Genomic DNA, 26,388 nt, shown 5'->3' with positions numbered 1-26,388 from the left:
CCTTCCCACGTTTTTCCTCCTTTTTCTTTCCTGCTCAGGCCTCAGAGCTCAAGAACTTTCTATCAGTCCCCCCATTTAGCTGCAGGAGGCCTTCTGTAGCCTCAGGAAGAGTGGCCCAAGGACCGTCCAGCAGAGTTCCCAGCAACATCACTTTGCCCGTCACTCCCTAGAGCATCCTCCTCTGAGCATCCCCTTAAGCAGGGGTTGGCCGTCTTTCTGTAAAGGGCAAGGCTTTGCAGGACATAGGGTATCTGTCACCGTAACGCATCAGCTGCCCAGGAGATGCTTCTGGAATGAACATGGCTGAGTGCCAGCGAAACGGTTCACGAAGTCGGGCGATGGCTGGGTTTGGCCTGCGGGCCGTAGGCAGCTCCTGCTTTAGAACGAGCGCTCCCCGACCGAGTGTGCTTGTGCCGCTGTCTTGCTGTGTTTGGCTTCCTGACACTTAGGACCACCTCCTGTACTTCAGATTTTTTTTTTTGGTGATTTTTAAAAAAAATTTATTGTCTGTCGTCCCCGCTGTAAGTAAAGTTCCGCCAGCGTTGCCAGGATTTCATCGTCCCTGTTGCATCCTGAGCCTCCAGAGTGAAGCGTGGCCCATAGTCGGGGTTCAGTAGGTGTTGAACGAGAAAAACAAACTTACTTGGAAAATGTAACCTGCCTGTGAGCTGGGGTTTTCTGCCTTTGTTTCCAGGTGTGTTGATTGTTGTTAAATTTGACTTCCATTTTCTTTCTTTCTTTCTTTTTTATTTTTTAAAGATTTTTATTTTTTCATGAGAGACACACAGATTAAGGCAGAGACACAGGCAGAGGGAAAAGCAGGCACCCTGTTGGTCCTGGGTCTCGATCCTAGGACCTCAGGATCATGCTCTGAGCTGAAGGCAGACGCTCAACCATTGAGCCACCCAGGTGCCCCTGACTTCTGTTTTCTTATTTTTTTGCTGGGATTATCTTTTTATGTCTCTGTCCTATTCAATGTCTGGGCCCATCTTGGCGTGTATGTGCTTTTGGAGACACCCCTTTGTGGGGCCCTCGCCCTCCCATGTTGGCTAGTGATGGTGGTGTGGAGGAGGATTTCTAGAACCAGATGCACACGGTCCTCACTGTTACTTCAACAGTGGGCCTAAGGCACAAAGGGACTTTATTCCATCGTTACATGGGAGATGTGTCCAGACGATACACGAAAGGACAAAACAGTTGCCTTGTGAGATTTGGAGGCAGCAAATGGAAGAGCTTCCCAGAGCGGGGAAGCTTGATGTTTCCTGGGCCTGGGACTCTGGGTACCATTCATAGTTCCCATTGTGAAGGATGAAAACCCATTCATGGGTCCTCGTGGGTCCCAGCCAGTGCCTCTAGCAACTCTCCATATAGTAGGCCTGTGGCTTTCTCTCACCTCTGCTTGCACACACTGCCTGGGTGCCCTCTTGTCCTGGGGATGCAGTCATGTTCAGCACGGACCCCTTCCATGTGTATGCTTTGGGGTGGGGAGGGACGCTCAAGGACACCTGAACTCTCCGTCTAGATCTTGCCATCTCCCTGGGAGTCAGGACATGGCTGTGTGATATGTGGTGCTTCCCCAGAAGCGGGCGAAGCTGGCAGGTGAATGAAGAGGGGAGATCCACTTCACCCCAGGCCGGGGGATGGATGGCAAACTCACATCCAGCAGGATGATACGAGCCTGGAAGGATGAGTTGGGTAAATGGGGAGATGAGGGAGGAAGGAGTACCACTAAAAGGACAAGAGAGGCAGAGGCCTGAGGAGGCTGGAACCGAGGATGTGTGGTGGGGGCCTGGTGGGCAGGAAGGGACCCAGCTATGACTGTGTTGGAGGGTCAGGTGTGCGGGGCTCAGCAGCTTCCATTTCTGTGCAATATGGAAGCTACCTCTTGGCTGTCTGGTGGGCGTTTTGTTCTTTTTGGTCTTAAGAAAAAAAAAAAAAAAAAACCCATGAGCGATCCAACTTACCTAGCACAGAATTAAGTCTCCAGACAGCAAAGTACTCTGAGTTTGAGAGTTTTGTAGAAGGAGCCATTAGTTTCCCTTGAGTTTGAGGCATTTCATGTTAAGAAACTCAGTTTTGAGATGACAAAGTCTAGCAAAAAATAAACAGGTGTGTGTGTGCGTGTGTGTGCATAGATGTAGACACACAGCCATGCAATCGCATCGAGTGAAAAAAATGGTAAAACACACGTCCTTATGAATTAAAAAAAAAAAAAAAGCCACACAAATAGAACTTCCCGGGTGTGACAGTTGCGAGCAAGCTTTGGATGAGCAGTCAACTGCAAAGTTCTCTTGTACGCTCTCATTCCATGCTGGGTGTCGGGTCCCGTGCACACTCGGTGGGGCAGCTTCTGCTGGGGGCCTCCTCTGGTCACGTCTCAGACGCAGCCCGCTCTGTGCACGAGGTTGCTTCCTGGCTTCCCGGGTACCATTTGCAAACCAAGAACTGCCTCTCGGAGGAATAAACTGGGCCGCCACTGACCTTTGTTGGACGTTCTCTCCTTTTCCTCCTTCCCATCTGTCTCCATCTTCTCTCTCCTACCTTTCTGCAGAGCCGCCAACCAAATACCAAATCTCCCAACCTGAAGTTTACGTGGCCGCGCCTGGGGAATCGCTAGAGTTGCGCTGTCTGTTGAGAGATGCCGCCACGATCATTTGGACTAAGGATGGGGTACACTTGGGGCCCAACAATAGGACAGTGCTTATTGGGGAATACTTGCAGATAAAAGGTGCCACGCCTAGAGACTCCGGCCTCTATGCTTGCACGGCGGCTAGGCCGGTAGACAGCGAGGCTGTCTACTTCATGGTGAATGTCACAGGTGAGTTGGCCTGCGCGCCCTCTGCTCTCTCTCCTCTGTAGCCAGTTTTCTGGGTCAAATTGTATCGGACAAGCAAAATCATAGCAGGAGCTGCTAATCGGATGCCACGCACAGAGCTTCATAGTTGAAGTTCTTTCCCCAGACCAGCTCAACCAGAGGGGCTGGTCGTTAAAAATGACACGATTCTCATGTGCAAAATAACATTCTACGTTTAAGGCAGTATGCTTTTCTAGAAGTAAAAACCCAGCTTTCTGCCCCCGTGCCCCCCGCCCATACTGCCTGGCATCCTTGGCATTTAGAATACAGGATTAAAATTCAATGTGGAAGATTTCCGATTCCGTTTGTTAAAATTTGAGTTTCTCTCCTTGATTTTTAATTTTTTTTCTGCCGTGCAGTTGGGGGGAACTGCACGGGCCCCCTTTGTGGCCGGGGTTCAAGGTTTGCTTTCAGAAGTTAGTAAACGGATGGAAGGCCACACAGGGGCTGAGTTTGGCTAGGGACTAATCCCCTTCTCGAAGGGGGATCCTGAGCACTGAAGGGTGGTGTTGGAAAGAATCTTTGGATAATAGCACAATCAGTGAGTCTGCTGGGGACTTGAATGTTGTTTGAAGCTGAAAACCCAGTTTCAATATATCCAACTTGACAGTATGTTTAAAGAACGTGAAAGCAGAAAGCCTGGCGAATCGTAATACAGACCAACTGTCACCACGGAGAGAAAATTTAAGCCATTAAAACCATCTTCACTAAACACGGTCTCAGACTTTTTGCGTGGGCTCCTGGGTTGCGGAATGCCCTATCCAGAAGAACTAAGTTGTACGTGATTGCAGCCTTTTGCCTTGCAAAAACACAACCATGGATATATTCTTTTGAATACAGATGCCATCTCATCCGGAGATGATGAGGACGACACAGATGGCTCCGAGGATTTTGTCAGTGAGAACAGTAACAACAAGAGTAAGTAGTGGCCGTCTCGGAAGGTCCCCGAGAGAGCAGAGCCTGGTGGGAAGTCCGGACTCTAACCTGTCGTCTTGCCCACTCTTCGGGATGCTGTGTCCTGCGGCCCTCGCCTTTCTCCGCTGTGTCTACTCTCCTGACTTTCTAATCTGAGAATAAACCAGTGTTACTGTACACCCTTTTCTACTGTTTGTCCTTTCTTATTGTGTCGGAAGCCCCTCTCTTCGGAAAGCAGTCACGATTTCTCTTTCCTCGATTTTCTTTTTCTCTCTGGTTTCTCACGGTTCGGTTCGGAGACATGACCCGAGTAGAACCACATGCCATCTTGGTTTGCTTTGACGGTCTGCGGCTTAGCTTCGTGGTTCTCCCTCCCCTGGGGGACATTGGGCAATGTTTGGTTATCTCAACAGGGGGAGGAGGGATGCCAGTGACATCCAGTGGGTGGAAGCCGGGGGTGCTGCTCATAAACATCCTGCGATGTACAGGACAGCCTATAACAAAGAAGGATCTGGTCCAAAATGTCAGTAGTGCTGAGGTTGGGAAACTGTGGCCTTTTTAAACATTACTGCGTGTCGAGAGGAAGTATGGGGGAGTGTGCCTTATTTTGCAGACAGTGATAGAGAAGCGAGTCTGCAAGTGCTGTTTGCTTTTTAAAGGCGGGTAATGCCGAGCAGTGACACAGGGCGGCCTTGGGGTAGAAGCACGTGGCCTAACTTTATCACTTCTGAGTTGGGTGTCAAGTACTTCAACTTCATGCCTCAGTTTCTTCAGCTGTAAAATGGGAATAGTAACAGTGTCTGATGGGGTTGCTACAAGGATTAGATGAGTTTGTATTTGTCCAGCACTCAGAAGAGTGTGTGAGTTTGTTCAATAAAGAAGATAAAACAGAGCCTTAGATGTATTTCCAATAACATGGCTTGCGTGCTCCCAAAGTGATCTTAACACTGGTCACCAGCATTCTTGGCTCAGGTGTTAGAGTCTACATTTTTTCAAAAGGATTTTAGTCAGTTCAATACATTTAAACAAGGCCTAAACAATAAGACAATTAGTTGCTAAAATAGGCGCAGAACTGTTTGAGGGAAGACAACGAAACTGATGCTGTTAGGGACCTGGTTAATGTGGTAAGTGGGGAATTGCATTTGTCCCCGAGTCTCCTAGTACCTTAGGCAAAAAGGGAAATATTTTGGTCTGTAGTTTTCATTGTTTTGGCAAGAGAAAACTTAGGACCTGGACCACTAACATTAGCATCATCTCTAAGAGCTTATTAGAAATGCATATGCCAAGGCCCCACCCCAGATGCACTAAATTAGAAACTCTGGGGGTGGTTCTCTTATACAGTGAAGAATGAGAAGCTCTGACTTAGGGATTCACATGTTGATGTGCCTTGAGCAGGAGTTTACTGTTAGAGCTCTTCTTTATAAAGCAGTGGGTGAGTGAAATGGTCTTCTGCTGTGATTTGTACCAACCCTCTAACAAAGTTATTATGGTTAGTACTTAATAATTAAATCCTGGTACGTCCTCACTCCCTATTAGTTCTTAGGCTATAGCAGGGGAGGCAGTGAATGACCCGGCTTTGGAGGTCCTGCTTTGGGCAGGCTCTGTGCTGGTTGCTGGCTCAGGCAGTGCCCCCCACACCCCCGACACCATAAGGTAGAGAGAGGTGCTGTTCCTGTTTAATTGATCGGAAATCCATGATTCAGTGAGCAGAAGGCAAAGCTACCATTCGCTTGTAGGCTTTGTTGCATGTCGAATCACAACAGCCCTCTTCGGGTCCCCAGGGTGACGACTGGGGTGCAGTGAGATGCTTGCCTGCTGTTTACAGCTCTCAAGTGGTGCCCCCATGTCAGAATCTGGAGGCAGCTGGGTTGTGTTGGCATGCCTGCGAATTGCATTGTCCTGGTCATCAGTACCGTGTCGGATAGCATGTTACCAGGAATACTTGGGAAGGAGTAACATGTAACAGCAAGGTATAGGTTACGTAACAAGTAGGCTGAGTGACCTGAAGCTCTTTCTGGTGATTGGGAAGGATTACCTGCCATGAACCTCCAGGTTTATATCCTGAACACTGCTCCTAACTGCCCCCAGTGCCTGTGCAGACGGTCCAGGGAGTGGAGCGCGCTTAACGAATGCCATGCCTTCACCCTGCGACCAGGGTTCTATGTAATTAGCTCTCGAATGACACCAAGTCCGCCCCGAGTTGGGTGCTCTGCAGTGATTAAGGGCTGGTGTTAGCTGTACCAGGGAGATACTGCTGTCGGGAACTGCCTCTGTTTGGTGCCTGTGAAACATTAGATGCGATTTAAAGTGATAGCAGTTCTTAGCTGGCTACTTGGCCTCTGCCATCTGTTAGTGTGATTAGGCTGGTCTGATTCACAGGTGCAGCCTGGGGCAGCAGAGATTAAGCAGCTGTGGCCTGTGTGGACAGAGGAATGCCATGGCCAGGGTAATTGGCAAGGCGGGGAAGGGGATGTTGCCATTAAAACAATTTTTTGCCACCTCCAGTGTCAAATGCCTGACCTGATTAATAGGGAAAATTGTAGAAGCACCGAATTCCATGCATTTTCAGCCACCTGGAAAACACCCATGTGTCCAGATCGATTCCTTTGGTGCCTTCTGATTGTCTGGAAATGCCACTGGGGTGTGTTTGAAAGTTCCTCTTCATTGAAGTTAACAAATGATGCTCCAGTGACCCTGTGCTGACAGGGACATTTCTGGGCTTGTCTGAAGTTTTTTTTCTCTTTTTGGGTTGCTAGACGTTAGTTCTGCAGCCGATGGTTTGAAAACTACATTGCGTGGGTCATTCCCTCTGCTGGTGTGCTAGATTTTTGTTTATCTAATTTGGGTGGTTAGCTGTAAGAAGGTAAGCTTATCTGCCTGGTGGGGTTCTTAAATTTTGTACAGAGTACAAAAAGCACCGTGGCCAAATACAATGGCAAAATTAAGCCCCAAATGACGGCAAGATTGTTGAATGTTGGCCATGAAAGTAGGTCTGATCTGATTTTCATAGGAATGTTTTGCAATACTCAGGTTGACCTTACAGACTCTCACACCATTGTACAAAACACAGCTCAGCTCAAAAGTGGGCTCCCCTGTAGAGATTTCCCCGCTTACACAAGCTGATTGAGTGGCTTGATTTTGAAAATCCACCTGTCCTGTTCCCTAGTGTCTCTAGCGTCACGGGCTGGTATCACGTTGTATCTCAGACCCGCCTTTCCTGGTAGACCACTTTGGGAGGCAGGGATTAGCTTGGATGTTGAGGGAATATTTTATGAAATTACAGTCCTCACATACATCTTTTACAGGTCTCATTACAAACAGTAATGCTCCGGTCTGATCTGCACATTAAGAGAATCAGCTGGTGTTCCCCAAAGTCTGTCCCATGGAGCTCTAGTGCAGAATAATTCCGTGCCAAAAAGGAGTTGTATTTTGAAGTGAATTTGAAAAATGCCTCCTACTCTGACCCTTTCTCAGGGACTTACAGTGTCCATCAGCTAATACAAACTCTGCAGTGTTCAATGGTAAAACATCTGTTTAACTTTGGCCTTACCCAGGGTTTTCCAAACTCATTGACCATAAGATCCTTTTTAAAATACAGCATTTATTAACATCCTGTTGTACATGCTTTGAAAATCCCTGCAATGGGCAGATTTGATTGACCTGACTTTTCTCTTGCCTTTTAAGTCAAGTTCTTCCATCACAGATGTGAAGGGCATTCTCAGGTCATATTTTAGCAGCTGACTAGCTGATGACCTCACACCTTACCAGCGCTAGACGTTTCCCTGAGCGGAACAATCCCGTGATGTCATTACAAGCCTGGCTGCCAGGAAATAATGCTGCTTACATATGCCCTTTAGTGAAACAGACTTTCTCGGACAGAAAGTTAACAATTTCAAATGCTAATTTTTGAAATGCATCCAGGTTGAGGGTTTTGAAAAGTTCAGAGTTTATATGTCAGCAGGAAAAGCATAACTTAATCAGTCCTTGCCTCCCCTAGGTACAGGTAGCTTAATGGGTTATCTGGCAGCCAATGAGTAGACACTCATGTCCATTTTTTTTTTTTCCTCCGAGTGATTTTTTATTACCCCAACCTTGTGTTGAAGTGATTAATGTTTCTGAAGAGCTTGAGACTTCGTTCTTGGGAAGGCCATGATTGACACAGTTCAGGTTAACTGCTGAACTAGAGGGAATTGATGGTGAGGCAGCTTTATCAAGATTTTTTGCTCCTGGAGTTGTTCTTTGAGTGAAGACATAGACAAGCGCAATTTTCTATTTTGGTTTCACTCCTGTTGAGACCTGCAGATAGATGCCCATCCTCCGTGTCAGGGAGAAAGGCATTTTTTTTTTTTTTTTTTTTTTTTTTTGGAACTTGCTAGGGAAAATGAAGGGACTTGGCTTGAGATTCCATACTCCTTTCATTGATAAACTTGCTGATAATAACATGTTACAGTTACCTTTGGTCTAATTGGGATTTTTACTTGGTAGAGATTATATCTAAGTTGGTGAATGTTGTGTTGCAGTTTCCAGGAATTGAAAATAATAGTAGTAGTAGCAGTAATAATAATAATGATAATTTTAAACTTAACCCAAAGCACACAGGATTCCTCAATTTTTTGATGTTCCTTTGTAATGAAAATTTCATCCTGAATTGGTTGGAGTGTTTTATCACACAAGCCAGGGATGGTGTTCAGTCTGGAAGGTTGGATTGAATTATCTCTTTTGGCCTCCCCTGTGGTCAACCAGCATAACCAACAAGTGGAGGGATGGGGGTGGGGGGTTTCTTTTGAAGGCAGATCCTAGGAGCTCCCACAGGCAGCTGGTCTCCCAGTGGGCTCAGGCATTTCTAATGAGGGTCACTTGCCTGGTTTGTTGTAATGTGTTTCTTATCAAGTGTCTCACTGGTCAGCAAGTTGTTGTTTTTAATGAGATTCTCAAATAAAGCCCGCTGCCCCCATAATCACGCACTCACTCACATCTCTGTATTTTGTTAGAGTTGTTTTCTCTTAGTGTATGCAAAACTGAAAACAGATGAACCTCAGTCTACTGGAAGGATGGGGGTAGAGCTCAGAGACATCCTCCCACCCCTACCCCAGTCAGGGTCAAAGCATTCAAATGTCCTGATTAGTGATATTTTTAAAGGCCCTAATTATAGACTTAAGACAGAGGCCTTAGTAGGGCTTTAGGGAGTTTGTGAGACTTAATCTAGGAGCTGAAACAGGCTATGTTTTTTTATTTTTGCATCAATAAAAATACAGTTGGCAGTCATCAGTGTCCACAGCTCACATAAATCTTGAACTTTTGACTTAATTACCATGGGAGAGTTCAAAGGGCAGGCTGGAATGGTTGAAAGAGCATTGCCCAGGGAGCTGGAGGCCTGGTTCTAGCCTCAGCCTGGCCTTGGCCATGCAACCTTGATCAGATCGCTTGACCTTTCTGGGTGACATTGATCACATCAGCCATTAGACCAGATGGTCACTGAGGCCTGTTGGTACAGTGGTAATGTGACTCTTTGTTTTTCCTTTAAACCGCTGGGCTGTGTTCTCTTTTTGATTCCAGAAAGAGAGGAGACCATAGATCTTAGATGTCAATATTGGGATACGTAGTGGGGCATGTAAGGGCTACTGTGGGGGTAGCCCATGTTTTCATTTGCATGGTCAAAAGAAACCCTCTAATCCTACCATTTGTTGACACAATCAATATCTGCCTAGAGAATACCTAGACATAATGTTAGGAGGGTGAGGGACCTTACTAGAACATTCAGTTCAACTCCCTCATTATATAGCTCAAGCTTTTAACATTTATCTGGCTGGTACATATGTCGGTCTGTCCATCCATCCATCCATGCATCCATCCTTCCAATAAACACTTGAGCGTCTTCTCCATGGGCCAAACACAACTTGAGCTGTACCCTCCAGGTGCTCTACTCTTGTTGGTCAGCAGACCTTGAAACGGATACATTTCAGTATGGAGACAGCCTGGTAATGGAAACACACATAAATGACAAAGAAGTGGCCCAGCGAAGGAATATGATGTATCTTCACTGTGAGGTGGAGGTGATGTGTCAAAGAGACTTCGAGGGAAGTTTTGTGGAGTTATACATCTCTGTTTAACCAGCACATCTTGAGAGACTACTGCTATATTAAAAGTAAAGTTTTATTAGCATTTTCACTAATAGACAATAACTGTATGGAAAATGATATTGAGTAGGTATAGTATTCCTTGATGGGATTATTTATTTATGTATGTATGTATGTATTATTATTATTTTTTTTTGGCTGAGTTTTACTGTTCCTTTAAACTCACTGTTAGTATTCAATGACTAGGAGAGCATCATTCTTCTGTTACATGTTACATTGGAAGATCTGAGAAGGTCAGAGCAGAAAGGACCCACATATACTATAGTTCAATTTGTTTACCTCTGATTTAGCAGAATTCATTTTTTTATGCCATCTGAGATTTATATCACCATTCCTTTTCTGTTGAGAGAGTTTATTTTTATTTTTATTTATTTATTTTTTTGTTGAGAGAGTTTAAATTCATTCCTCTTATCATCCCTAAGATGATGCCAGGGAAGAAGACCCATTAAGTGGGATCAAAGAAGACACTTCTTTGAAACATGTTGTAGCCTTTGCTTGCAGTTCCATCTTTTATGAAGTTGTTGAGGAAATGTTTGTACTGAACACCTACTATGTGCAAGGGTCATCTTGCTTTTGTAAATCATTGATTTGTGAAGTGAGTTCCTTCTCCAAATGAAAGTTAACACTGTTCACCAGCCACTGTATGAAAAGAGGCTGCCTCAGGTAGAAGAGCCTGGTCCTGGCCTCTTACCAACTGCTTTATTGTGCTTGGTGTATATGTGTGTGTGTGTGTATGTGTGTGTGTGTGTTGGGGGGGGCGGAGAGCAGTGGTGTCTGGCGTTTCCGTGTATCCAGACTGCAAAAATGGCAGGAAATATCGAATACAAAGTTCGCAGAGGACATGAGGCCACTGATGAAGGAAGCGCACCTAGGGCTAGTCACAGTCTCATTATTTTTCTAGACCTTCTCGATTGTTCAGACTTCACATAAAACTAGTTTATTTCAGGAGGAGCCAGTATAAAATAATTCCTCCCTTCCAGCATCATGCTCATTAAAAACAATTCGTGAGCTCAACACCTTCTAGGAAAGCCTAGTCACAGAAGTGTGTTGTCCCGTGTGATGTTAGCACTCAGCCAGAGTGGGACGGAGCAGAGCGTTGGGGTGGCCCATCACTGCCTCTCAGAACTTCGAAAACTTGACAGCTTATCTGTTGAGTCACTATTTACAGGTATTCAGGGAAAGAGAGTGTTGCAGATGTAGGTTTAAATAGGTAACCCTGTAGGCGGTCTGCTTCTACTCTGTTGATTGGCTCGTACACTGCCCTGCCCACCTTGCATCTCTGTGGCTTTTTTCTTCTTCTCTCTCTCTCTCTCTCTCTCTCTCTCTCTCTCTCTCTCTCTCTCCCCTCTGTGGCTTTAGATGACAAGCTTGGTGCCCATACTCTGCTTCATGGCCATGTGTCTATTTTGCACGAGCAGATTTTATAGGTGCAGTTTTGACGATTGAAATTTTACCGCAGGGAAGTGGCTTCCTGCCAGAAATTCCAGCAAAATTCTTTCACCCTTGTCCTTAAATCATTTCTTAGGTGCCAAGACAAAGGTGTTGGTTGCCAGTGTGCTGTTGCCACAGGCCATGACCGTACGGGCTCATGTGGTCTGGGCTGATCCCCATGTGGGTTACAGCCTCCCTGACAGCTTAGCCCAGTGAGGGAGGAACACAGCAACATTCCTAGTTCCTTTAACTAAATCCTACTTTTTAACATTTTAGGGAATGTAAAAATCCTGCCCCGTGGAATGTAAGCACATATCTGTTGATTTCTTTTATATAAAAAAGAAAAGACATTCCAAAGGATCAACTCAGCCATAATTGATGTTATCTCAAAGAGTTATTACATTAATATTTAGCTAATTCATATGAATAGGCTATTGTGTTTACTTAAACAAATGACATGAGTACAGACACCTGACAGCATGAGGTATGCTTTTCATTTAGGTCAGATTTATAAAAGTCTTTGTGTAGCGACAAAGCTCATTATTTATTTTGTGCTCTTAATGGTTTCTTTTTAGTGGCTGTGGCTGTGGATGGATTTTTCTAAGTAGAAGCTTTTAAAATGAAAGATTATTGAAATTGTTCCAGTATATGCCAGGCTCTGGGAGTCTTGTGATGAATAGCAATCAAGTACTCCCTGGTAAACCCTCAGAAGAATGAGTGTGTTCATGGGCATTTGACAGCCAAAGCCAATGGCTACCAAGTTGCCTACCTCATTGCAGATACAACTGGATTCAGAGGAAAGTGTGCAGCTCCGTTCTTATTCCCTTGGCTCTCCTCCTGGCTCCACTCTGGCTTTCTCTCCTACACATGACCGACCACCTCAGTTTTGTCTTGCTTGCACTGTCTTGGCATTGAGTAGACACCATCTATATCCTACCTTGATACTTAGATAAACAAGGATAAAGAAGATACAACATGCTCTTGTTAAGAAATCTCGGCCCCACCTTTTATAGCCAGGTTTCAAGAGCAAGGGTGAGGCAAACAGGATTGGATTTTTAAAAAATTTTATTTATTTATTCATGAGAGACATAGAGAGAGGCAGAGACACAGGCAGAGGGAGGAGAAGCAGGCCCCATGCAGGAGCCCAATGTGGGACTCGATCCCAGAACTCCAGAATCACATCCTGAGCCGAAGGCAGACGCTCAGCCGCCGAGCCACCCAGGCGTCCCGGGTTGGGTGTTTTGAATGCGTTTTTCCAATTTCTAATTCTGCCGTGGAAGTCTGGCTATTAAGAAGGGGATTGTTACCCCGCCCCCGGGAGCAGGCTGTGTCATCCACAGAATAGAGGAGACTTGTAAATCCACATCACAGGCACAACCCCTGTCTGGACCTGTTTGCCTCTGGCTTGTGAAGTGTGCGTGCTGCTGCTCAGTCTAAGCCTCATCAGCAGTAAACACAGTTATGAATCTGCTTCTAGAGTTCCAGTGTTCTAGAATGTTCTAGAACGTCCAAGGCCCTGTTGAAGTTTGTTTTAGGGAAATTTTGGCTACTAGTTTGCTGAGACAGAAACATACATGTGAAAAGTTAAATAGGTATACAAGATTTCTCTGGAACTTTTGGGCAGGTAATAAAGAAGGTGGTGTGCCTTTGGCCCGGGCTGGCTGTTCTGAACTCTGGTCTTTAACATCAGAGTGGCCGAAGGTATGGATTCTGACCCCTTGGAGCAGCTGGTTCTTACCAGCCATGGAGAGTAGGGGCAAAGACTGTGGGCTCTGGAATCGGACTGCTTTGGCTCAAATCTGCCCACACCTCTTCCCAGCTTTGTAGCTTCTCTGTGCGTCAGTTTCCTTGTCTGTAAACAAGGATTATAATAATGCCTTTCTCATCAGATTGGTGTCAGGGATAATATGTTAAACACGGGAGAGTTTTTAGAGCTCTGTTTGCAAATAAGCCCTCGGTCAATAGTGCTCGTTAGCCATTGTTGGCGGGCATAAAGAATTTATGGTGGTATTCTGGATCCATGCTGTGGTTCTTACTTAGATAAAATGTCCTTCATTTGGCAATTTAAAAAGTTCTCTCTTCTCTTGAGTTTAAAGATTTTATTTTTTTAAATTTTTATTTATTTATGATAGTCACACACAGAGAGAGAGAGAGAGAGGCAGAGACACAGGCAGAGGGAGAAGCAGGCTCCATGCACCGGGAGCCCAACGTGGGATTCGATCCCGGGTCTCCAGGATCGCGCCCTGGGCCAAAGGCAGGGGCTAAACCGCTGCGCCACCCAGGGATCCCTTCTCTTGAGTTTAAAGAATCACTTGTATCCAGGACTTTGCAGGCCATTTAGAGGGCTCAACCTGACCTAACATGTAATCAGCAGGAATCTGTTAAATTTGATCTGTTTAGATACACGATGATAGAATTAGGGCATCCACAACCACCGAAAAATCTTTTCTCCATTTAAAAAATTAATACCTACTTAGTGATAGGGTGCTGGGAAATTAATGATGCCTCCTTGAATCATTGATCATATCAGTATGGGAAGTAATATTATTGATTATCCTTTACAGCTTCAGTGGGTAAGTTGACTTGGCCTCAAGAGCGCACTTGGTGTGTGTATGTGGTCACTGTGTGTTTGTGACCACTTGCTAGGTGTGCTGATCTAAAATGATACATTTTGGAGGACTCTGCTGTTGTTAGTTACTGTATGTGTTGTCACTGTTTATAGAAAGTAGCATTTGAAAACATGATTTCCCCACGAATTTATATTCTGGCACCAGGAAGGAGGGAGAGAAGGTACCTCAAACACTTTTTTCCCCGTTAAGAGACACAGACTAACGAGCAGTGCATCTCCAGGGACCTTCTGCTGGGCCATCTGCTAGACTTCAGAAAATTTTTTTCCTAATGTAAATATTACCCAAGGATTTTTGAGGCTGTCAGCTCGCTCACATACAAAATAACATTATCTTCCCTGTTATGGAAATGAAGCTCTCCTTCTCTGTACATTGTAACGTTGTTTTCCACCCCAGGGGCGCCTTACTGGACCAACACAGAAAAGATGGAAAAGCGTCTGCACGCTGTCCCTGCGGCCAATACTGTCAAGTTTCGCTGTCCAGCTGGGGGGAATCCAACACCAACTATGAGGTGGCTGAAGAACGGAAAGGAGTTTAAGCAGGAACATCGCATTGGAGGCTATAAGGTAGAATGAAGTTTTCACAATGTTCTGTGTCTCCCATTTTTATTAATCCATTTTTTAAGGAGTTGCAAGGTAACAGGAACCAGAAGGAGTATTTAAAAAAAAACCCAAAAAAACAGTGATTATCCTAATTGGTCATTTCCATGGTTGATATTTTTAAAAAGTTTTCCTGGACTCGCACGTTCTTGAAAAGCATAATCTCCATTTGCATTGTTCTTTATGTGAGAAGCGTTTAATAACAGAAGGGTAGAAAGTTGAGAGTCTGTTTTCTATATGCTTTATAGTCTGTAAAACTGAAACTGGAGCAGAATCGGAGAAGAGTAAGGGTACTTGCCCTGATTGAGCAGGATTGTATGAGTGTGGATGGACTTGGTGTGGACGCTGGGTATGAAATGTTACTTCTTAAGAGAGAGTGCTTCTGTGGTGACAGAGGCGATCTCTCTGTCCCCATCTGCAAGGGTCTGGAGGGCCCATCACAGAATGTGGTGAAGTTTAGTCTCATCACTCGAGCGGGAGGTGGAAACGGACAACCATCTCCCTAAAGAGGCCTGTAAATGCTCCATTCAGGGTCTTGTTTATGCATTTGGACATTGCTGAGCATCCTCTGTGGCTGGCACGGTCCAAGGCGCTGGACGAGGCACAGCCCTATCTCACAGGGGTTCCTCGCCCTTGGGAAGGCCGACCAGACAGCTGTGATCTGAATGCGCCGAGGCCAGAAGAGCATGTTGTCCTGTGGATGTGCAGGGAGGGAATATGTTGGCTATCTGGGATGCCAAGGATGATAGAGGTCAGGAAGGGTTCCTGGGCTGAGTTTGAAGGAAGGGGAAGAGAGACCTGGATTCTCTACATTACTTAGCGTGGAAGGGGAGGCCTTGAGGAATTTAGTCTATGAGGAAGGCTTATGGAACTTCACTATGACATTCTTTGGTGTGTTTGGAAAGCAAGCGTAGGTGCATTAGTTACCTATTACTGTGTAACAAACTACCCCCACGGCGCAGTGGTTTTAAACAACATTTATTATCTCACAGTTTCTGTGGGGCAGGAATCCAAGAGTGGCTTAGTTGTGCCTTCCATGGCCAGGTCTGTCCTGGGACTAAGATTTCAGCTAAGTCTGGAGTCTGATTTGTAGGATCAGCCTCGGGGAAGGACCTGCTCCCAGACTCGTTCCTGTGGTTGTTGGATTCACTAATTTGCAGGTTGTTGGGCCGAGGGCTTTAGTTCCTCCCTGACTGTGGGCTGGAGGCTGCCCTCAGCTCCTTGCCCTGCAGGCCTCTTGGTCTGGTAGCTGGCTCCCTCAGGGAGAGCAGACACGAAGAGGTAGTGTGTGAACAAGACAAGTCACAGCCTTTGGTAACCTAATCGTGGAAGTGACCTCCTACCACTTTGGCTGTTTTCTCTTATTAAGCAGATCATTAGGGGAGGAGACAAATTCCCCAAGGGCATGAACATCAGAAGACCGGGGGTCAGGGAGCCATTTGGGCAATCTGCAGTGGGGCTAAAATAGATAGAGGATGCTCTAGCCCAGACTCCAGGTCCTTAAGAACCAGGTAGAAGAGGATTTCTTGGTGGATGAACTTCTCTGCTACAGCTGTGTCCACCACACTGTTGTCACTTGGGAGGGCACGTGAGCCCTGACCCCATAACTCGTGTGATTAAATGGGCCTCCTCTCCACAAAAGCATGCCCTGGAGCCCTTTCCTAACACACCATCCCCAATTCTCATCTTGAAAGTGTTGTTTGCTTCAAAAATGTTTGACTTTTGTTTTAACATTTGAAAATACCAGAAGCTGAAGCCTAGTGGACCACGGGAGGAAAGCCTATGAGTAAATTTCTAAGTGCGTGCATGGGGCAGTTTGTGCGTGCAAACAGATGTGAGGCACATCTGCTGCTAGGTTCGTGCCTTGGAAGCTGTGGAAGGAGACACAGTCGTGCCTGTCTTGCATGACTCCTGCTTGTTGGCGGGAGCAGTAGGCAGGAGGGTGCTTTGTCTCTTTGCTCTTAGATCAACGCTTACACCAGGCACGGTGAGATCGGAGGGTTAGCTTGCTCTTTTCTTTCTTTTTTTTTTTTTTTTTTTTTCTTTTTCATAAAGGATGATTAGACAGCGATTTCCTTAGGTGGGTGCTGGTTGGAAAGGAGGAGTTAAAACCACTACAGTTGTGGCCTCAGGACTGTTCTAAGAGGCACATGCTCTCCGAGAACATACTTGATGCAGTTCCAATGGTTCATTTCAATACAACTGAAGTATAAGATCCTGGTGGTTGATGAGTTTCCTCACTTAAGACAGCCTTGGAAATAAGGAATAAGAATTGATGAGCTCCCAGAAAGAAACTCCTGGTCTCAAAATAAATAGGACCAACATCATTATTATGGGTAAGGAGCTTTTTGCAAATCTGAATTAGTGATTATAAATGTGCTAGAAGACTAAGGGTGCCTGATGAGGAAATGCTGCTTGATTTTTAACAGGTGCAGTTCAATTTTAATTATCAAGGGCGATACTGCGCTAACGGAAGAGCACTGTTCTAAAAGCAGACCTTCAGTGGAATACCTTTAGCCTGTTTCCTTGGAGGTGCAGATGATGGAATGATTTTTCTTATTTCCCATTTGAGCCATTTCCGGGGTGAGAGAGAATGGGAATTTGAGTGCATGGGAACAAAAATCTCAAGTATTTTTTGCCTTAGGGGCACCTGGCTGGCTAAGTTGGTGGAGCATAGAACTCTTGATCTTGGGGTTGTGGGTTTGAGTCCCACACTGAATGTAGAGATTACCTAAAAGATAAGATCTTAAAAAAATAAAGTATGTATTTCCATTGAGAAAAAAAGAGCAAGTTGGGCAGAGTATTGACCTTTGGACTGTGGTATGCTGGCTTGCAGTGATTGAGGGCACATTTCTGGTCCTGCTGGACTTTCTCTGGAGAAGGGTCTATGGAAATGCTTAAGCACCCCTAGGGTGTGATGGGGGTGTCACTCCATCAAATGCAAAGGTGGTCAACCTGGGTTTAGGAAAGGGTTTTCACAACAATTGTGGCATTATTGGACATTGATTTGGGGATGCTGGTTCCCTCAGGAATCCATTGAGCTTCTGGGACTTGAAAGGGAAAGAGATTGCTCATCTCCTGGGAAAACATAGTTACCTAAAGCCTAAGCCTTACTATTGATGTGTTGGACTCACCACAGGTCCCCAGGTCTTGAGTCCTGGGTGGTCACAGAGGCCGGCAGCCCTGCTCCCACCATGAGTTCAAGCTGTCTGACTGGTGCTGGCCTCTTCAGGGCCTGACTGGGGCAGTTGGGAGCATGGTTGCTACAGGTGGGTCTTTGTTACCTACAGAGACTTCTGCTTCTCCCAACATTCGACCTGAGGGAATCAGGGTACAGTGCAGTCCCCACAAAGCAGAGACCCCATTGACATGTGGACAGCCTGATGTCCAAATGTCCCTCTCCCCTGCCTCCCATCCCTTTGCCACTTTATTTAACGAAGAAGCAAAGTGTCAAGTTTTCCAAGATATATTTTTCCAGAAAGCAAGACCTGAAAGTTTCCACAAACAGATGTGTGTTATTTCTGTGATTTTTTTTTTCCTTCATAAATCTCATTCCATAAACCGTGGTTGCTCTGTCTAGCTCAGCTGTCGGTCTAGCTCTTTCTGCATGTTTATGGATCAGCCACCTTGGCCCTTGTACACTGTGTTACAGCTTGTTTTGAAATGGTGTGCATATGGAGGCCAGTGAAGGGAGGAGGGAACAAACATAAACATCAAAACAAAATGAAAGGGAATTATGAAATGGGACAAAGCTCATTTTAATTAAAATGACCAATAGAGCTCTTTGGTATTCTGTGGTTCAGTCTGATTTATCAAAGACCTCATGCTGAGCCTTCTAAGGTGATTTAACAGTCATATTATTGTTTTCTTAGTATGTGGGCAAAGGCTGGTGGGATGTTATTATTTACAGTGATAAGGGTTGACTTGAAGCATAACTATATCTCCCTAATTGTAGTCATGCCTGGGCTCTTTCATCAATCTTGACTGTGGGCGAGTTGTTTAAGCTCTCCTTGTTTTAGGTCGCCTAGCCTTAATATGAAGTTTGGATGGATAGTCTTGAACATCTGATCCCTTCCAACTGTGATTTAGTAGCATAACCACCAACCATTTTTTTTTTTTTATCATAAACAAGAACACAGATTTTTTTTTTTTTTTTTTTAAAGAAAGCGGTTACCTTTAAGGCTAGATATTTCAAAGGGCTCTGAACAGTAATTACAATCTAATGCAGAAAAGCAAGAAGACCAAGGTAATTAGTAGACCACCTCAGTTCCCAACTCATTCCTAGGTAATGACTCAAGCATAGAGGGCAAGAGTAGTCTTAAAACTGCCTTGCGTGCTGCTAACTGCAGAAGAACCCAGAGAGATCACAGAACACAGCACCCCCTCAAGCTGGCCATGGAAGTGGCACCTGAGCAGGTGAGCTTCAGGCATCCTGGAGCTGAGAACTCCCATGGAGCCCCTGAGCAGAGTAGGGCATTGTAGGGTCTGTACTGTCTGTTCCCTGGTATGTTTCAGGTCCAAGGAGAGATGAGGTGAAACCCGTTTCAATCACAACTAAACTGGTGGTTTTGCTGGGTAGGTTAATGAGATTTACATTTTCCAGGTTACTTAGATGTCGTATTAGAGACTTTTGATTAAATGTTATGCCTAATCCTGGGTGCCTGAGTGACTCAGACGGTTAAGTGTCTGCCTTCAGTGCAGGTCGTGATCCCAGGGTCCTGGGATCAAGCCCCATGTGCCCCCCTGCCTGCTTCTCTCCCTGGTTTTGCTCTCTCTTTCTCTCTCTCAGATGAATAAATAAAATCTTTTAAAAAAAATGTTATCCCAAAGTGTGTTTATTTGGAAAAATCACTATTGATGTCCTTATCAATATATTTATATCTTGTTGAGCTCTTTTTCTCAGCCAAGGCATTTCAGCTTTGATCCCAGATCAGGCCATCTGTGATGAGGAAGCTGATATGTGTTGTTTTCAGCCAGCAGGCACTGACTGCTCACCTATCTTGTGATTGTACTGGGTGCCTCCCTCCCGTCTGCCATGGGTTTGGGTCCTCGTGCAGCCCAAAGAGGGGGGCACTGTTATTTCGTCCCTTTTACAGATGAGGCTTGTCACGTGGCTCCTCAGTGGCGGAGCTGCCATATGGACCCAGGTGGTTTTCCTCCAAAGTTCATGCTCTTACTAAACTGTTTTCTTCAAATGTGGTTCCATGTTTTTATTTAAAAAAACAAAAACAAAACAAAAAACAACTGTGATCTCTTAGAAACATGGAGGTAGTAGTGGCATCCTAAAGCACATGTAAGTGTCCGCCCAAGGTACACTGTTGGGAGCAAAGTGCAGCATGTAGTCCATGATCTGTGTAGGATTTTTCAAAATCGCGGTAAAATACAATATAAATTTTGTCATTTATTTTTCACCTGAAGCAAAACATTCTCCATTAAGCAATAATTTTCTCTTCCTCTTCCTGCCAATCATCCCCCGCTTCCCCGGCCCTGGTCCCTCTAATTTTTCTGTCTCTCAATTTGCCTGCTGCAGGTATTTCCTGCAAGTGGGATCCTAGGATATTTGTCCTTCCATCTGGGTTCAGATGTGTTGTAGCAAAAATCATACCTTTATTCCTTTTTAGGGCTGGATAATGTTCCATTATATGGATAGGCTCCTTTGATTTATCCATTCATCTGTTGATGGGATTTTCCCACCTGTTGGCTCTTGTGAATGATTCAGCTATGAACATGGGGGCACAGGTATCAGAGTCCTTGCTTGCAGTTCCTTTGGGTGTATACCTAGCAGAGTGATTGCTGGGTCATTGGGTGATTCTTCATTTAGCTTTTTGAGGAAGATCATGAGATTTTTATTATTTTTTTTATTTTTATTTTTTAAAGATTTTATTTCTTCATGAGACACACACAGAGAGAGTCAGAGACATAGGCAGAGGAGGAAGGGAAGAAGCAGGCTCCCTCAGGGGAGCCCAGTGTGGGACTCTATCCCAGGACCCTGGGATCACGACCTGAGCCTAAGGCAGATGCTCAACCTCTGAGCCATTCAGGTGCCCCGGTCATGACGTTTTTAGAGTTAAATTTGAAAGGCAGTGACCCTGCTGGCAGTCTGCCCTCCCCCCCCGCTCCCCCTTGCCCAGCCTCTTCCAGAGCCCCTTTCAGGCATCTGAGGACAGCCTTGCATTTTGTAATTCTCTTCTGACTCCTCTGGGAGACCCATGCATTGTTCACTGAGTGCAGGAAAGTTTCTGCAGTTGGGTGTTAGAGGGTCAGAGCTCACCTCGCCCTGTTCTGTGGACACCTCCTGAAAAGCAAACTTCGGGAGTTTAAGCATTAATCAGATTGGCATTTGCCTCCACATCTGCCTGGTGATAAGCAACAGTGAGTGCCACAAGCCCTTGAAACATGTAAGCTCGGTTTGTGCACACCTCCAGAGCCCTGGTTTAGAGACCCCAGGAACCTGCTAGAAAATGGGGTCTGACATGGGATAGTAGGGCTCTCTGCATCCTAATGACTACTGGCTTATGTCGTTTATGGGCTGCCTTTATAAAGGCCAGGGTTCAAAGGGATTGCTGCCTTTCTTTATAAATTGGGCCCTGGTACTGGTGAAAGGAAGTCTTGGGGGTATTGGCCATCACATGGGCATAGTATTCATTGACTTGGCATAGAGCAAAACTTTCCATCCAGCTTCTGGATGTTTATTCTGCTTATTATCGAACACCTAGGTATTTGGAAATGTCCAGATTTTTTTTTTCTTTTTTTTTTTTTTTGTTTTGTTTTGTTTTGCACTGTGGAAACCAAACATCCAGGTGACAGCCTGGGTCTTTGGCCTTTCACCTTTCACCAAGGTGTTTTGGTATCGTATCAAACTAAATCTACATTCCCAGTTGTCACCTGAAGATAGCTGGGGTTTAGACATGCACCTTGGAAGACTTAGGTAGCAGAGGAATTCTGAAAAAACCTGTCTGGGCCACCTTTGGTCTTTGTGACCACGGGTGTGGAATGTTTGTGGAATCCACTTTTTGTGTTAGGAGCAAAAGAGTTTAGGCCATTCGCTTCAATCTGCTTTGTTTCAGTATTGAAATGTTATTTTTACAAGTCTTTAGTGAACATAGTTTTGAAGCCTCATGCTCTCTAATTCTGTTCCTTGGCAGATGAAAAATAATGATGAATTCCACAAAGATTTGGCCATGGGCAGGAATGAGAAGAAAGGACTGTGCATGTGGCCGCTGGTGCAGGATTTCTCTCCTCCCTGGCCCTCGTGCTCAGTCTGCCAGAGAGTTCCAGACACGGTGGTTTTGCAGCATAGCGGTTACTACTGAAAAGGGGAGGTGGGGGGTGGGGAGCAGTTTTATTTTACTTTTTTGTCAACTGTGTGATTTCTGTTTAAATGCAAAAAGTGAAAATGAGAAAAAAGTCAACACATGCGTAATCCTACCACTTCATTATATAAAATGTACTGCTAACAGTTTAGTACATTTTTGTTCTGATTTTAGCTATGTTTAGACAGTCATGCTTATAAATTCAGGGCTTTAGGCACCTGTAGGGTTGTGTGTGTGTATTTCTATAAAACAGGATCCTGAATACACTTCTTTTTAATCCCACGTATTTCCCCCATCCCCGCCCCCCCGCTCCATGTAGCAATAACTACTAATGATATCTTACCAGGTTGAATTTAAGAATACCTTGCTCTTTTTAATGACTGTATGCTATTTTGTTGGAATGAATTAAGTACACATTCGTTCATATAGGATGAGCTGTATATTATTAATGACTCTCTTCCTGATGGGTTCATTTTTGCTGTTACAAACAGTGCTCAAAGCAACAGTCTTGTTCATGTGCCTTGAAGTAATCCTGCTGTTTTCTGTGTAGGCTAGATTTCTAGAAGTGGAATTAACTGGGTAGAAAGAAAAAAAAATGCGTTGCTAATTTTAATAGGCCCTGCCAAATTATTTTACAGGGAGGTTTTTCTCTCTGTTCCTGTTCTCACTTTGAGTCTCTGTCTCCCTACACCCTCACTAAGTACTCAATGACGTGGATCTTCCTAATTTTTGTTAATCAGCTGGTGAATAACAGTGTCTCATTATTGTTTTAATTTGCATTTCCCTGATTGTTAATGAGGTGAAGCATCTTTTCATATGTTTATTGGGGATTTACATTCCCTCTTCTGTGAAAGCAAAGAAGTGCCTTCTACCAAACTGGGACCTAACTGGCAGTAGGATTGTTGCACTAAGAAGATGAGGCATATTAAAAAAAAAAAAAAGAAAAGAAAAAAATATATATATATTGGAGAGGACGTCTTATGTTTTTGTTGGAAGGATAGAGTCTTTAGGTTGACACTGAATCGTGGTATGGAGATGGAGAACTTAGAAGAGAAACTCAAGAAGTCGTCTTTGTTCCCCATCTTGATAGAGTTACTGTTTGTACTCTTTGAGCTTGTCATTAAGCAACCGCTAATTAATGGTAGGATATCCCCTGTGAAAGTGTCAGACATTCCCACTGTTGGCAGCTTCGAAGGGTGTCCATTTGGAAAATGCCACAGCTCATAAAATTTGGGACTGGTGGTATGTCAAGTAATCAAATACTGGAATGATGGTGTAAGAAAATAAATATTAACAGCATCGCATGGGGCAGTATTGATCGAGTACCAAGGTCTCTGAAAGGGCAGAAGCACCTTGTTTGGTAAATGTGTCTCTCATTGTGAAAGCATTTTATAAATGTTAACTTATTAATATTTGTAGTGCATCTCCAGGAAGTAAATAATATTCAGGGAGCGCACGCTCTTGAGTGGGGAATCTTATGTGGAATGCCACAGCCCCGACGAGAGATTGGATCTGACCATATGATGCCCTGGGGTTAAAAACAGCAGTGGTATGCCGAGCGGCATATGCCAAGATTTAATGTCTTGGGCAGAGGCAGACGATGCCCTCCCTGGGCAGTTCAGGTTCAGCTCCATTTGGAGTGCGCTGTGTGCCAAATCTGGATCCAGGCGCAAGAAAGACATTGACAGTTTGGATGGGGTCCAGAGACAGGCACTAGTCATGATTAAGGGCTTACGGGCATGACATTTGAGCGGGGGCTCAAAGAACTGAATATTTACAGCAGGGCTAAATGCTGGATTACGTGGCTTGGTGACGTTAGGGCCTGTGGCTTCATCCCTAAGTTACTCTCCGTGTGATTAGCTCTTCAGAGTCCAGGAAAGTCCCATTTCTGATGCCCCTGAGAGCTTAGAGAGGGAGGGTCTCAGTGTGTGACCGTCTGCCTCAAGTTGAATCAAAGAGTTACTGCCAGCATCTTTCATGCTCTTAGCACACAGCTCCTGGGTAACACTCAGGGGGCTGGGATTTGGGCAGAGAATTCTCATTGCCCTGGAAGGCTTGGCAACCGGGTCTTCTCCTTCACATCGTTCCCTCTATATGCTGTGCATGCAAGGCTCATTCCTCCTAAGTGGAGACCTGGCCTCTTGGTTTGGTTCTCCTACAAGTCTACGGCCCGGCCACGAGCAGTGAGCACGTCTTCAGTGGAGAGGACAGACTCTCTCCTTTGGGGTCTGATGCCTTCAGATTGAGTTTACCGCCAGACTTTTCACCTGTGACAGTGAGAATGCACGTCCCATCATCAACCCCATGACATTCGATAGAAACAGTCGTCAGGGTTATTTATGTAGGGGAGGCGGTGAGAGGGTAACAGCGAGAACAAAGTGACTGTCTGCCCAGAACTCACTCTTCAGTGCTTGCACAAGAAGAGTCCAGCCCTCACCCCGTGATCCTGCATAAGACTGTCCGTGATGAGCAGTGGTCTTGGTTTTGAACTCAGCGTCAGGAACTGTCCTCTGTCACAGTGGCTCCCACAGAGCTGAACATCTGACGGGACACGAGTTGGGTGGTAACAGGCTCTGATAACCTCTTACCTCTGCTGGTGCCACTTTTCAACGTGGACAGCTGCTCTGCTCTCCCCCGTTTTTATCGTGGAGCATTCATGAGATGGTTTTCTTTATTCTCCAGTTCCTTGACTCACTCATGTGCTTGCAGAGGCTCTGCTGGCATTATCGGTTTTTATGTGATTAAGGCAGAAAACACTTGCAGTGCTCAGGGAATCATTCAGAAGGTCAGTTGAAATTCCTGAAATCATAGTTAAGACTAGTAGGGCCCTGGCTTTTTATTTTTTCTCTCCATTTCTTTAGAGTGCCTTGCCCAGAATACCTTTAAAACGTGATTTGGAGTTGGAGAACCGGCAAGATAAAATCTGCATTTTGACCTTAGTCAGGAAAAGTCATGCTTGCTTGAAAGTTTGAGTCTATTAAAATATTTTAAAAGCAAGGTGGGAATGTTAGAGTCTAGTCTGTTTGCATGTTGACAGAACTGTGGGTGGGAGTCACAATAACTTATTTTCACATATGCTGCTTATCTTTGAAAAGTCTCAAGGAGTTTGTAAGCAGATGGATATACAACTTAGGTTTCCTGAGGATTCATTGCTCCCATATTTGGAATTCTGAGTATATCTCTCAGGAATATGTAGCATCTATTTGGCCACTGCCAGAGATGGGAGGGGCAGACCTTTGTTCCCAGTTGAGACTTCTTGAGACTTCTAGACAGCATCTGAGGGCCATGGGGAAAGAAATGACAGGCTTGCAAACTGGAAGGCTCGAGGAACAATACAGAATCTAGCTTGTGGGCTCCTTGGGGGAATCACATTTGCTAAGGCTGGATGGGGGTGCTCAGAGCAGTGCCTGGCATATAGTAGTGCTCATTGGTGTTGGCCCTAAGTGGATCATTGGTGCTATGGGGCCTGAAGGTACCTAGTGGTTGGGCAACCTTTTAGCCCCTGTGCTCTGGGGCACTGATGGGGTCGCAGGCTAATGTGCAGGTTCCTCCGGCCATTTGGTAGCTCCTGGAGGAACCCTCAAACCATGACGGTGACTGACCCACTCCACGCACTTACGTATCTAAACACATTCGTATCCCCTTGCTAGACATTCACCTTGATGATAATGATCATTTTCCTTTGTCTCCATTCTGAGTACTCAGTATCTGAGGGCAATCTAGAATAAAGGTGATTCTTCTCTACCTTCCTTGTCTCCCCCAGCTTCTGGTTAAATCAAGGAAGCAAAGCACCTGATATTTTGTGCCAAGGTTGTGAAATAAGCACCTTTACTTTGATCTTTGCAGGTACGAAACCAGCACTGGAGCCTTATTATGGAGAGCGTGGTCCCATCCGACAAAGGAAATTACACCTGTGTGGTAGAGAATGAGTATGGCTCCATTAATCACACGTACCACCTCGACGTCGTCGGTGAGTGTGCTTCTCCCAGAGGGGCGGCTGTACGCCAGCCTGCTATAGCCTGACTCCTTTGACATCGTGAAAGTGAGTCTTGTTTCTCCCCGTGGTTTAAGGAGAGTTGGTCTTTTTCCTTCTTTCTTAAATACAAGCTGTCATTTGAGGAGGATTGACAATGTTCTGTTTCCCGATGAGCCATGTTTTATGCATTTTGTGTGATCCTCTTAGTTTCCTCGTGTTGGTTTCATCTTGTGCAAAATGGACATGATATGAAATGTGCTGGTGTTCTGGAAGCTGAGATTTACTCTGAGAAATGTTGGTGTCTTCAGGGAAAGGGTATAGATATGCTCTAGGAGAGCTTTGTCTTTTTTTTTTAAGTTCTTTATTTGAGAGAGAGTGAGAGATTGAGTGCAGGGGGGAGCGGGAGAGGGAGAGAGAATCTTCAGCAGACTCTATGCAAAGTGTAGAGCCCGATGTGGGGTGCAGTCCCACACCCCTGAGATTGTGACCTGAGCCAAAACTAAGAGTTGGATGCTTAACCTACTGAGTTACCCAGG

At 45.2% G+C, this 26,388-nt stretch overlaps 1 protein-coding gene across 16 annotated transcripts in view; it reads left to right on the top strand.

Moving 5' to 3' along the window:
- The window catches only part of FGFR2 (fibroblast growth factor receptor 2), a 106,442-nt gene that overhangs the window by 24,935 nt on the left and 55,119 nt on the right, over window positions 1-26,388 (top strand). For 10 of the 16 annotated variants that reach the window (XM_049103085.1, XM_049103078.1, XM_049103076.1 and 7 more), the window contains 4 exons: window positions 2,552-2,818; window positions 3,695-3,772; window positions 14,361-14,530; window positions 25,723-25,846. In XM_049103085.1, coding sequence (XP_048959042.1) covers window positions 2,552-2,818; window positions 3,695-3,772; window positions 14,361-14,530; window positions 25,723-25,846 — 639 coding nt within the window. The remainder of the gene's footprint in view (window positions 1-2,551; window positions 2,819-3,694; window positions 3,773-14,360; window positions 14,531-25,722; window positions 25,847-26,388) is intronic. The other 6 variants (XM_049103088.1, XM_049103089.1, XM_049103091.1 and 3 more) reach the window with 2 other exon arrangements.

The sequence above is a fragment of the Canis lupus genome, chromosome 28 (assembly GCF_003254725.2).
Source record: "Canis lupus dingo isolate Sandy chromosome 28, ASM325472v2, whole genome shotgun sequence".
Taxonomy (NCBI): Eukaryota; Metazoa; Chordata; class Mammalia; order Carnivora; family Canidae; genus Canis; species Canis lupus.
This window is presented reverse-complemented; position numbering and strand designations above follow the sequence as displayed.